The 12,982-nt window shown below is 48.5% G+C and overlaps 1 protein-coding gene across 2 annotated transcripts in view; it reads right to left on the bottom strand.

Annotated features, from left to right (window-relative positions):
* Nucleotides 1–12,982, bottom strand: part of LOC147699069 (CD276 antigen homolog) — a 171,278-nt gene that overhangs the window by 125,846 nt on the left and 32,450 nt on the right. The window contains exon 2 of one of the 2 annotated variants that reach the window (XM_086935644.1): nt 6,586–6,692. In XM_086935644.1, the coding sequence (XP_086791770.1) occupies nt 6,586–6,593 (8 nt within the window). In that variant the 5' untranslated portion in view covers nt 6,594–6,692. Of the gene's footprint in view, nt 1–6,585; nt 6,698–12,982 lie in introns of those variants that run through there. The other variant, XM_086935645.1, reaches the window with a different exon arrangement.

Below are 12,982 nucleotides of genomic sequence, written 5' to 3'. Positions count from 1 at the left end.
CACTGGTATAGAACAGGACTGGTTTCTTTATGGAACACTTTGAATGGTATTATAATATGCTTTGTACTAACTTAATTTTTTTATTTTCAATTCTGTAACCTGATTGATATCTGACCAATGAATAAAGAGAACTTTAAATTTTGATTGGACAATAAATCTCTTTAAAACTACTCACAGGGAGGAGCTTAGCGTGCATCCAAGATGGTCGCGTGAGCACAGGGCTCCCCGGACCCTCGCCACCCTTCGCAATCTATCCTGAAGTTATCCTGATTTCTTGGACGGATCCTTTGAGATGAACCTCGGCTGAGTTCATAACTCTTTTCAAATCTTAAATCGGACTTGGGCAACTGAAACTGTGTCGATCTGAACTTCTTGGGCCCACCGGGTGGCAAGCCGGGGACTGGGCGACTCGTGGATCCGGGACGGAATCGAACAACAACGGCAGAGGGGTCCCCTCAGTTGCCCCTTCATCACTTTCGGTTATGTTTCTGGATCCCGACACGGTCTGATTGTGAGACCGTATCCCTCGGCTCGGGGCCTTTCCAGCCTCTAGCTAATGCAACCACTGCCTTGACTCTGCAGCCGTTTTGATCACTTTTGTACTTTTGTTTTGGCAGTACGAGCCGGCTTTGGGGTCTATTGGTGCCCGGCCTGACGGCGGCCATTTTCACCAGGTCTCGCAGGCCCCTCTGGGGCGCATCTTCCAACATGGCTGGTAAAGGTGACGCTGAGAATGTCATCGATCGCTACACTCAGCCCAAAGGATCCCCTGGACTCTCCAGTCGTACCCCAGAGGATGCCAAAGAAGACCCTGCCGCCCCTGTTGATCAGTCCCTGCAGGACATCATGGGCGCCATCTCCAATATGAAGGAGACCATCCGTCCGCAATACGAGGCACTGGCTCGTAAAATTGACACGGTCGCCATCGATGTCACCCTGATCAGGGCCGACCTGTCCAAGACCAATGAGAAAGTGAAGTCATTGGATCTGAAGACTTGCAGCCTCACGACCGATGTGTCGGAACTTCAGACAGAAGTTGGTAACTTGAAATCGGCCAATGACTTGATGTCCCATCGGCTTGAGGAGTTTGAGAACAGGGGGCGACGAAACAACATTCGCGTCATAGGTGTAGCAGAAAATCCCGAGCCTCACTCGGTAGATCTCCTGGTCGAGGATCTTGTCCTGAAACACCTTTCTCCCTCTGGACTCAGCAAGTTTTTCGCAGTGGAGCGTGCACATCGTGTGCCGGGTGGAAAGCCCAAGCCGGGTGCTCCCCCGCGGCCTATCATTGCGAAACTCTTCCACTTCAGAGATCGAGACGCGATCTTGCAGGCTTCGAGAGTACACGGCCCGGTAAACTTCGAGAACTCCTCTGTCAACTTCTTCCCGGACTTTACCCAACATGTCCAGAGACAAAGAATGGCCTTCCAGGGGGTAAAAAGACGGCTTCGGGACCTTGGTATGAAGTACGCTATGCTCTTTCCTACTAGGCTTCGAGTGGAGTATGAGGAGCGGACTTTCTTTTTTGATCGGCCGGACAATGTAAATGACTGGCTGGACACCCTACCTGGCCGAGGTGATCGGACGGAGCACCCTGGCGGTGCCGAAGGTGGTGAGCCTACTCGGAAGTGACTTTTTTCGTCCCTGACCTCCGAACATTAGACTTTTCTCAGCTGGGTCCTATTTCTTTCCTAATATGTTTCATTGCGGTCCACGTCCAGGTGGCGGGTGGTGACGGGCCTCTTTCCTCCTCCGGGGTCTTTTTGTAGAGTGGGGTTCTTAGGGCGACAGGCACACTGCATGCTGGGGTGGCATTTTGGTCTATTGCAGGGGTGCAGGGAGGGGGGAGTTGTTACGGGTGTTGGTTGGGGGGTGGTTTGGGAGTGTGTTTTTTCCTTTCAAGGTGACAAATTGATCTTTTCCTTGCTTCAGGTGTCTGGCTCTTTGTGGGGTAACCCATGCCTTACTTGTGGGGATGGGGGGGATAGTGGGTTGAGGTTGGTATCATGGAACGTCAATGGATTGGGGGATCGTATCAAACGGGGAGTTGTGTTGCAATATTTGCGTCGTTTGTCTCCTGATGTTGTACTCTTGCAGGAAACGCATTTGGTGGGAAATGTGTGTCATGCTTTAAACAGATGGGGTTACCGACTGTGGGCACACTCGGGGTTTACTACTGGTTCTAGAGGAGTTGGTATCTGGATCCGGTCTTCTCTCCCCATCGATAGAGATAGTGTTAATCTTGATGATAGAGTGCGCTATGCTGCTATCACCGGTAGGTGGGAGGGTAAAACTCTTTCCTTGGTTACAGTATACATTCCCCCAGGTCTCCAGACCTTTACTTTCTCTGATGTTGGCCGGATGTTGCTGGGCCTCCCCGACAGTCTCCTTCTTATGGGTGGGGATTTTAATTCTGTGCTTTCAGGCGGGTTGGATCGCCACCCTCCCAGGACGCTTCCCAATCCTGGCTCGGTGGGTTCATAGACACTTTTGGCCTGGTGGACTGCTGAAGGTTAATGCACCCAACGCAATGTCAGTACACCTTCCATTCTGGGGCTCATGGGAGTCTATCCAGGCTTGATTATGTCCTTATGCCTGCGGTCCAGTCTTCCTATGTCGGGGAGATCAGACATTTGGCCCGAGGTATTTCTGATCATTCTCCTTTGTGGCTTAGTTTTGACACGGGGACACACGCCGCGGGGCGGATTGCCCCTATCAATTCATGGTATTTGCACAACCCCAAGACCCGTAGTGGCCTGATAAAGTCCCTAGACTCTTACTTCCTGGAAAATGAGGGGTCTGTCTCGTCCTCTGTGTCCCTGTGGGAGGCATTCAAAACTGTCATTCGTGGTCAGGCCCTATCCTTAATAGCGGAGACCAAGAAGGCTCGAAATATGGAGGTTGAGAGTCTGGAGGCAGAAATACTTGAGTTGGAGGCCGACCTGGAATTAGACGTCACCCGGGAGACACTTCACGCCCTTATTTTGAAGCAGTTTGATTATAAATCCCATGTTACAGATGCTGCCAAGACAAGGTTCAGGGAACAGCAGGGTAGATCGTACGATGTTGGTGATAAGGCGGGCAAGTTGATCGCATGGCTTGATAGAAAGGAAAGAGCGAATCGTGTGGTTCCCGTGATACTGACTTCGGATGGTGATTGCGTGACTGACCCTGGCGAGATTGTGGAATGTTTTGCTGATTATTTTCGTGTGGTTTACTCCCCGGTGTCCGACAGAGATGAAGATGACTCTTGTTTGCTGCTGAGGGACATTGCTTTGCCTTGTCTGTCTGAGGAGGACCGAGAGCACATGGAGGCCCCGTTGTCGGTTGATGAGATTGCTACCGCAATCCGCTCCCTCCGTTCTGGTAAGTCCATGGGCCCTAATGGCCTCCCTGTCGAACTGTATAAACTGCGCCCGGATAAAGTTGCGCCCTACCTTCGCGCAATGTTCAGGGAGTCACGTGAACTTGGCGCCCTCCCCTATGATCAGCGTCTGGCTACTATAGTCGTGATTCCTAAGGAGGGCAAGCCTCGTGATCGTTGTGCGTCGTATCGGCCTATTTCCCTACTGAATGCCGAGCCGAAGATCCTTGCCAGGGTCCTTGCCAATCGCTTAATCACTGTAATTTGTGACCTGATCCACCTGGATCAATCCGGTTTCATTCCGCACCGAAACACTGCTCTTAACCTGCAGCACCTACACGGTGTTCTCGCTAGGGCGGAGTCTCTATCGGAGCCGGCCATCTTGGCTTCCTTGGACGCCACGATGGCCTTTGATACGATCGAATGGCCATATCTTTGGGCCACTCTGGCGAAATTCGGTTTCGGTGCGGACTTTATTAGTTGGGTTAAGCTTTTGTATTCGGATCCGTTAGCTCAGGTTGTCGTAAATGGCAGAGTGTCCCGGTCCTTTGCTCTCGGGAGGGGTACGCGGCAGGGATGCCCGCTGTCCCCCTTGCTCTTTGCTCTTGCTCTCGAACCGCTTGCAGCCTGGCTCCGTTGGGAGCAGCTGTGGGGTTCCCCTCGGCCTCCCACCGTGTCGGCATGGAAGGAGAATATGGACTGGTGTATGTTTAGAGAGAAGACGGTGTACGTGGCTAGGGTCAAGCCTAGGGCGTGGAGCAAGATCTGGGGTCAGTGGAACGCCTACCGAGGGAACATTTGCACACCTCCCCTCGAAGACACTTTGGACATTCCATCCTCCCCCTGATCCGGAGGTTCCTGTAACGATTTATTCCTTTTTTTTATTGTCTGACTTCCCCACTGCCTTCCCCCTTTCCGATTATTTTTCATGTCCTCCTGATCTGTTATTTTGCACTGTGGGTCCCCCCCATCAGAGCTTGACAGTGTCTATAACTTCTTTCGCCTTGAGTCTTTTTCCCTTGTCTTCTTCTTTCTTTTGCTAAGAAATTTAAAAAATCTATATCCTGCCTACATCCTGTGTTGCCAAAAAGGTATCCTGTGTTAATTTGGATCACAGAAGAGCGGTCGCTGCTTTGTGAACTACATACATTGCCTTGCATGTCTTAGCGGCCGGCCCCTGTGGTTGTAGGCCCATACTTGTAATGCTATTTTTGCACAATAAAGTTTTCCCCCCCCCCCCAAAAAAAACTCCTCACAACTCTCATTGACTAAAATGTTTTTTTGCATTTGATTAATTGCCTAGGTTTATGAAGGAGCTCTCTGGTCATAAACGGTGGCCAAGATCCATTGCCTTGAGTGGAAACAAGGGTGATGGTAATCAAAGGTGATGGTGCCACATTTCCTAAATTTCCCACAGACAGATTACAGTGAGATTTCCGCTCTAACGAGACAGACAGACAGACAAACACACACACACACAAGGCCCACGAGCAAGGTTGGCGAGTGTGTGAGGTATAAAATAAAAATAAAGCCTGGTAGCAGGAAGAAGGGAAAAATCAGGGCACGAGCGAGAGCACAGCATAAAGTGAGGGCTTAGAAGTATGTGCGAGAAAGAGAAGCACTCAAGGGAGAGAGCAACACGGAGCAAGCAGGGGCGTTTCTTTGGGGGAAAAGCAGCACGCGAGGGAGAGAGCTAGAAAACACATGCACTTTCATAGAATGCTCAAACAAAAAGAAATCAGTAGTTCCTTAAATGTGAGCAGGAGCAGGATACAAATCATTCAGTTAAAACATATGCTGAACAGGCTGTGCACCATGGGAGGTGAAGGGGAAGGACCAACACAAGATACACAAGGAAAGATGTTGATTAAAAAGCAAGCAAATGAGAGTGATAAGAAAGGCAAAATGCTGAGGTATGTGAGAGAACACAATCCAGAAATAGCCTCTAGGGTCCACAGACATCTGGTACTTAGACACGGGATACCTAACAAGCCAATCCCTCGAGCAGTGTGCAGCGGTACCCATGAACGCTAACACCAAAAAAACACCGTGCAGTTTCAGCTACAGCTGTGACGTGTATTTTTAACCAGTTGTGTTTCCTGAGCTGAAGGTACAAATGCCTCAGGCTATTCAAATGTTGCCAAAGGGATATGAATTGTCAGTTATTTGGAGGTTAGGATAATCTACTGTCTTGTGGACCACGCTACGCAGTGTGAGTGGGCTAGGGTGTGCCTATTTCAGCCATTAAAGGAGTGGCAAGTATCACTCGCATGGCTGTATGTCCAAGTGTTACTCAAGAAATAGTATTGGGAAAATCGGAAGAATGCAGGTAATGTTTAGTTCCATAAAGTGAAAGAAAGTTTGGAAAACAGTATGGTTATAAGTGATACTGTTAGCCAGATCAGAACTCCAGAGCTGTTGTGGTCCCAGAAATGGGGGTTGGTGGAAAGAACAGTAGTGCAGTACACAGGCCAAAGGGGTTCTACATGAATGGAAAAATAAAAGACACGAGACAGGATATCAGAACACTCTTACATAAAAATCGATAGGTGCTGGACAGTTTTCCTAGGATTGGGCCGAAGACGGAAAGTCGAACTGGTGAAGTATTACTTCATTATTTAATTTCTTTCCAATATATTGCTTTCTCTTTGGTATACTTCACGTATGTTGCAATTACTGAACAATAGGGGGATGCACTGAATTATTCTATTTTGGAACACAAATTATAATTATAAGCTCCAGATTGCGTCATACACCTTCGGCATACTCCAGGGATAGGAAGGCATCCCCCTAAATGATTTTATTATAGGTTAGGATTAAAAACTCTAAACTGCTTTGTGTGCCTTTTGCAAGATGCAGGCATAGGTAAGCAACCCCCTTGTCCCCAGTATATATAGCACCTGTGCCACAGCTATAGGGCTTGCAGGGAGAGCGGGCTGAGATGTCAATGTGGGAAATAATCCTTCATGGGCATGGGCTTGGTCTTTCCAGTGCAGAGAATGACAATTACTGTTCACTGTAATATGCCTCTTCCCTGTTCAAGATCAGTTATTCTGTCCCCACTGAGTCTCCAGAAGAGCTTTTGTCCAATTCCAAGCATGACCTGCGCCTATTAAATCCATAGCACCATGGCTTGCATAGGACACAATGGTATGCAGAACAGCCTCATGTGCAACTATAGAATGCACTCACTCACTCATCACCTCACTTTCACGACCTACCTGGCCATTGTTACTGTTTCCAGAAGGATCCAGAAAGAGTGCGAGACTGCGACCCTGGCCGACAACGTCAACGGCTACATTTCTGTCTTCTGTGGCTTGTAGCACCTCTGGTGGGGTGGAAGTAAGCAGCTTGTTAAGATACGACGTGAAGACAACGTGTTGAATTAATGTGTCTTTATTCACAATTCGATAACACCCACGACCGCGGCGTTTGGCAGTTGCAGATCGCCAGCACGAAAGAATTGTTGCTGGAAAATCCACAGTTGGCGAACCGCCCCAGAGCGTGGAATACAATTCAAGAAATAACTTGTTAGTCCCCGAGGAGGTTGCATGCACCCCCAAGGGAAGGCTGCAGGCACCCACCTCGTGACCAGTAAATACAGTAAGATCACACAGATAATTTAGTGAAACAGACCTCGTTCAATGGTAAAAAGATACTTTTGAAGCAAGGGAGACAGATCCTAGAAAGTTGTTGCAGGAAGCACGACCAGTAATGAGGCATAGTCACTATCACAAGGATATTACTGCCCGCCTCTGTGGAGATTTTAGTTTTAGGAGGACTGGATCCGCTGCTACAGTGGACGCAGCAAACTAGTCAGCTTTACGCAATGATCAACAAATAGATCTTGAAGGATCACTTTTCGAAACCTCAGGCTCTTTGGGGTTCCTGGGATATGCCCTTCTCCATTGTGATGATGGTTAGAACTGAACAACAAAGTAGTGGGTGGGGAGACTGCTGTGCGTGATGTGTTTTTCTGAGCAGCGTGCCGTCAGTGCTACTGAACAGTGAGGCTGTTGAGTCTAGATTATAAAATAAGCCACATTTCTTCCCCCAATCCTCCTCTCAAAAACGAGAGGCTTTGCCCACACCTGCAACCACCGACATAAATTAAGCTCCGGGAGATTGGACACTGGGAATTTTAGAACCACCTTTCAAGCCAAACAATGTTGTCACCTGAAAGCAGAGGGAAAGTGGAATATGTGTTGGCCATGACAACTAGGAAGGGAAACATTAAAGCACTCCACTGGTCAAAATGCATTCTCAGATAAAACAAAAACTAAAAAAGAAAATCCAGAAACACTATCTTGCGGAATGCACATCTTGGGCCACCACTCACAGCCTGCTGAAGACAAATTGGCATTTAGGTCGTGCCAACCTAGTAAAAGATCACCACGAGAAGAGAAGACCACACAGCTTTTTTGCTTCCGGGATAAACAGTCACAAGGATGGAGACATGATTCTCCAAGGGGCAGCTTTTAAATTTAAAAAGAACAGATTCCTGAGCTTTAAAGAAACCAGCCAGTGTAAAAACAGTTATTTGCCCAATCCTGAATCGCTAACATCACCAAAATTAGGCGTTCTACAATATTCATTTGTTTAATGATGTCAACAGGGGTTTTGAGATCTGTTGTGAGACCCTTCAATAGTTGGCCCCTATAAAGAATAAGCATGAACTCGAGGACTTTTACACAGTTTGTCAGCCTAGAATATAGTGAAGGGTAACTTTTACTTACTCTAGTCCTGTTAACACAGCCAGTTCTGGTCCAGTAAGACTCCTTTAGTAGAACCACATCTGTCTGGGTCAGTTGTGGGTAAGATTGAATTATAGACCTAGCCTTTGTTTAATTATTTGGAGTTTTATTTAGTGCTTACGAGAGGGCATCAGGGTGTTTTACAATTAAGTAAGATAATCGCAGTATAATATTAATACAGCATTTTGTAGCTAACTGTTCTTTAATAATCACAGCAGACGGGTAAATAACATCAGTTAGACATGATAACAGTCTGCTAGAGTGAAATTTATACAGTGTAGAGCAGCATTTAAAGGGATACTAGAAGCTAACTGCACCCCGTTGATAACTGGCATAAGATTCAGCTAATAAAATGGTAAAATAGCGGCAGCACGGCAGCACTTAAGGGGTTAAAGGAAAACCGGGAGAAGGTTACTGTATGTGATAATGTTCCTCGTCGTAAAGTACACCACTTATAGATTATTGTAAATTAGTTGTACTGAAAATGTTCTGTTTAACATGCATGTCAATGTTATCTATACAGATTTTGTTACTTAATATCCCTTTTTAGGTCGAGCCTAAGCTATCCCGTCAGGGATGCTTGGCGAGATTATAGTAAGGCTTTCAAAAGTGTACCCAAATTGCGGATCAGGTACAGTGCATGTGAGCACAACCACGCGCATTGTGAACAGCTGCCATTTGCTACCAGACACTTTGTGCGTGCGCGCCGCGCTCCGCCTCTGCTGCCACTTCAGCTCACCAGGCACACAACCATCTATCTATCTCCCTCACTCTATCTAACGCCCTCACTCTATCTAACGCCCTCACTCTATCTAACGCCCTCACTCTATCTAACGCCCTCACTCTATCTAACGCCCTCACTCTATCTAACGCCCTCGCTCTATCTAACGCCCTCGCTCTATCTAACGCCCTCGCTCTATCTAACGCCCTCACTCTAGCTATCTATCTATCTATCACCCTGACTCTAGCTATCTATCAATCTATCTATCTATCGGCCTCACTCTATCTATCTATCTATCTATCTATCTATCTATCTATCGCCCTCACTCTCCATCTATCTATTGATCTCACTATCTATTTATCTATCGCCCTCACTTTATCTATCTATCTATCAATTCTATCTAAACTAGAGTTTAGTTTTAGGAGGACTGAGCCCGATAATACAGTAAACTCAACAATCTAGTCAGGTTTATGGAATGCTCAACAAATTGATCTTGAAGGATCACTTTTCGAAACCTGAGGCTATTTGGGTGTTGTAAAAATAAGCCCTTCTCCATCATGATGATTGTTAGAACTGAACAACAAAGTAGTGGGTGGGAAGACTGCTGTTCTCTAATGCAAAAACCCCCAAGAAGGTATGTCGGAACAATGAGTTCCTCTACCTCGCCTACCTTACAACGCAGTCACTACAACAACTGCGCCTTAACCACAAATTACTTTACCACGTATTCCTTTACCACAAACTTTCATTGTAAAGGCATGCATGGTAAACGGCTATCCGTGGCTAAGGTTACCACCCCCTCCCACTCCGTCTGGACCCTAAATACATCCCCACCCCATAAAAACTACCAGAACACCCCCACCCCTAAAAACTACTCTGAATCCCTCCCACCCTCTAAAAAGTACCCTGAACCCCCCTAAACACTACCCAAAGCCCACCCCCTAAAAACTACCCCGAACACCCCCACCCTCTAAAAACTCCTCCGAAACCCCACCCCATGAAAGCCCTCTTACCTGACATGTTGGCTTACCGATGCTCCTCTTTTTCCCTGCCCATCCTGAACCCTAGAGCAAGTTTGCATGGTTCAATCAATCAATCATTTGTAGAGCGCACTAATCACCAGTGAGAGTCTCAAGGCGCTGAGGGGGGGGGGGGGGGGAATAGAGAGGTTGCTGGTACTGCTCAAACAGCCAGGTTTTGAGAAGTCTCCTGAAGGTCAGCAGGTCCTGGGTCTGCCTCAGCTGTGTGTGTAGGGTGTTCCATGTCTTGGCGGCGGGGTAGGAGAAAGATCTGCTGCCGGTGGTGGTCCTGTGGGACTGTGGCGAGGGCGAGGTCTGCGGAGCGAAGCTGGCGGTTCGGGGTGTAGAAGGCGAGACGTTTTTTGAGGTATGCTGGTCCGGCGTTGTGGAGAGCGTGGGTGAGGAGCTTGAAGGTGATCCTCTTGTTGACCGGGAGCCAGTGGAAGTCTTTCAGGTGGGCGGTGATATGGGTGTGGCGGGGTATGTTGAGGATGAGGCTTGCGGTGGCGTTCTGTAGGCGTTGGATTCTATTCTGGAGTTTGGCCGTGGTTCCTGCGTAGAGGATGTTGCGTAGTCCAGTCTGCTGCTGACGAGGGCTTGGGTGACCATCCTTCTAGTTCCGGTGGGGATCTATCTGTAGACCTTTCAGAGAATGCAGAGAGTGTTGAAGCAGGAGAAGGAGACAGCGTTGACTTGCTGGGTCACTGAGAGCGAGGCGTCCAGGATGAACCTCAGGTTGAGTGCGTGGTTGGTGGGTGTGGGTGCAGCTCCCATGGCGGTTGGCCACCAAGAGTCGGCCGAGGGGGTTGGGCCGAGGATGAGGACCTCCGTCTTGTCTGAGTTAAGTTTCAGGCGGCTGTTCTGCATCCAGTACGCGACTGCCTTCATTCCCTCCTGGAGATTGGTTTTGGCGGTGGCGAGGTTCTTGGTGACTGAGAGGATCAGCTGGGTGTTGTCGGCATAGGAGACTATGTTGCGGTTGTGCAGGCGGACGATGTTTGCGAGCGGTGCCTTGTAGACGTTGAAAAGGGTGGGGCTGAGGGATGATCCTTGGGGCACGCCGCAGATGATCTTGGTGGCTTCAGAACGGAATGGAGGAAGGCGGACCCTCTGGGTTCTGTCGGTGAGGAAGAAGGCGGTCCAGTCTAGGGCTTTGTCGCGTATTCCTGCAGTGTGTAGGCGTGTGCGTAGGATGTGGTAGCAGACTGTATCGAAGGCGGCCGAGAGGTCAGGAGGATGAGGACCGCGGTTTCGCCGTTGTCCAGTAGGGTCCTGATGTCGTCTGTGGCAGAGATGAGGGCAGTTTCGGTGCTGTGATTGCTGCGGAATCCAGATTGGGATGGGTCCAGGATGTAGTTCTCCTTGAGGAAGTGGGTCAGTTGCCTGTTGACGATCTTTTCAATGACTTTTGATTGGAACGGAAGCAGGGAGATGGGCCGGAAGTTTTGAGGTCCGCTGTGGGTTTTTTGAGCAGGGCGTTGATCTCAGCATGCTTCCAGCTTTCCGGGATGGTGGCAGTCTTGAAGGAGCTGTTGATGATCTTCCATGACCTTCCAGAGTTGGGGTGCGATGATGCGGTTTGCTTTGTTGAAGATGTGGTAAGGGCAAGGGTCGGAGGGTTAGCCGGAGTGGATGTCGTTGTTTGGGCAAGCCGTTGTTTGGCTTGCGGGTTTCTGGCCTAGTTGTTCCGGATGTTTCCCCAAAACAAAACAAACGTTCAGGGGTCCAAGGTTTTTCTGAGCAGCTTGCCGTCAAAGCTGCTGAACACTGAGGATGTCTAGTCTAGATTATACCATATGCAACATTTGTCCCCCCACTCCTCATCTGAAAAAACGAGTTCCATTGCCCACCACCCACATAAATTAAGTTCTGGGAGACTGGACAGCAGGTATTTTAGATCTGCCTTTCAAGCCAAACCACATTCTCACCTAAAAGCAGAGGAAAAGTGGAATATGTGTTGACCATGACATGACTAGGGAAGGGAAACCTTAAAAGCACTCCACAGGTCATAATGCCTTCGCAGATAAAACAAAACAAACAAAATCCCGGAACACTACCTTGTGGAAGTGCATCATGGGCCACCAGTGACAGTGACAGCTGAAGATGAATTGGCATTTAGGTTGTGCCACCATCGTAAAAGGTCACCACGAGAAGAGAAGACCACAGAGCTTTGATGCTTCCAGGGATAAACCGTGATAAGGATAGACACCATTCTCCAAAAGACAGTATTACAATTTAAAAAGAACAGATTCTATGCCAGGACCGGAGGCTCTGATTATGCTTATTAATCTACAGGAGCGCCTCTACGGATGCCTGCCTGAGCGTCTCTCTCACTGCCCTAGACTTTGCAGGAGCCGCCTCTCCCCAGGCTGCAACAACAGGGCATTTCTGCAGCTCTCTTGTGACTGGGGCAATTTTAAAAAACAAAAGTGTTATTTCAGGCTACTGGGAATTTTTCCAAATCCCTGTATAAGTCCTGTTATCCACACTTTGGTAACTTCCTTTTAGAGTCCTGCAGCCAGCTTATTGCTCCCATTGACATCCTGACTCTGGGCTGAGCAGGGCTGTAACAATTTTACATTTACATTTTGCTTCCCTCAGGGAATTTTGAGTGGGGTGTTACCTCCCCTTTTGGGAAGATGTCTGATTATGAGAACTTGGGCCAGGGTCTGGCAACCTATGGCCCCAACGAAGACGAAAATTATTGTTATGATGATGGCATGGAGGCTGTTATGGACAAGTCAGTCCAGAAATCTCCAGGTAAGGCCCTCAGCTCATCACTTCTACCCATTTCTCAATGCTTGGATGAGCTTGCAGAGCGATCGTTCAGCCCACCCCCCTCTGGGGTTCCCCCTCTTCTTCTTCCCCATCGGCCCCATCATGGCCACAGGTGAAGGTGATTACTAAAGTGACTAAAGCTTGACCATGCTTCCAGTGCAGGCTCCCTTCCAACCCACCCCCCCTCTTTTCCTCCAGCCCCTGCCCCGGCCACTAACACATACACAATACCTCTTCTTCTCAGGGGTCCCAAGCTCGCAAAATCCCTAAAAAGCTCAAGAGCTCCATATTGCCTTCCTTGGTTTCACCCTTCAGCTTGGTCCCTTCTGACATTGTGCACCTCAGG

Source organism: Lissotriton vulgaris, chromosome 8 (genome assembly GCF_964263255.1).
Source record: "Lissotriton vulgaris chromosome 8, aLisVul1.2, whole genome shotgun sequence".
Lineage (NCBI taxonomy): Eukaryota > Metazoa > Chordata > Amphibia > Caudata > Salamandridae > Lissotriton > Lissotriton vulgaris.
This window is presented reverse-complemented; position numbering and strand designations above follow the sequence as displayed.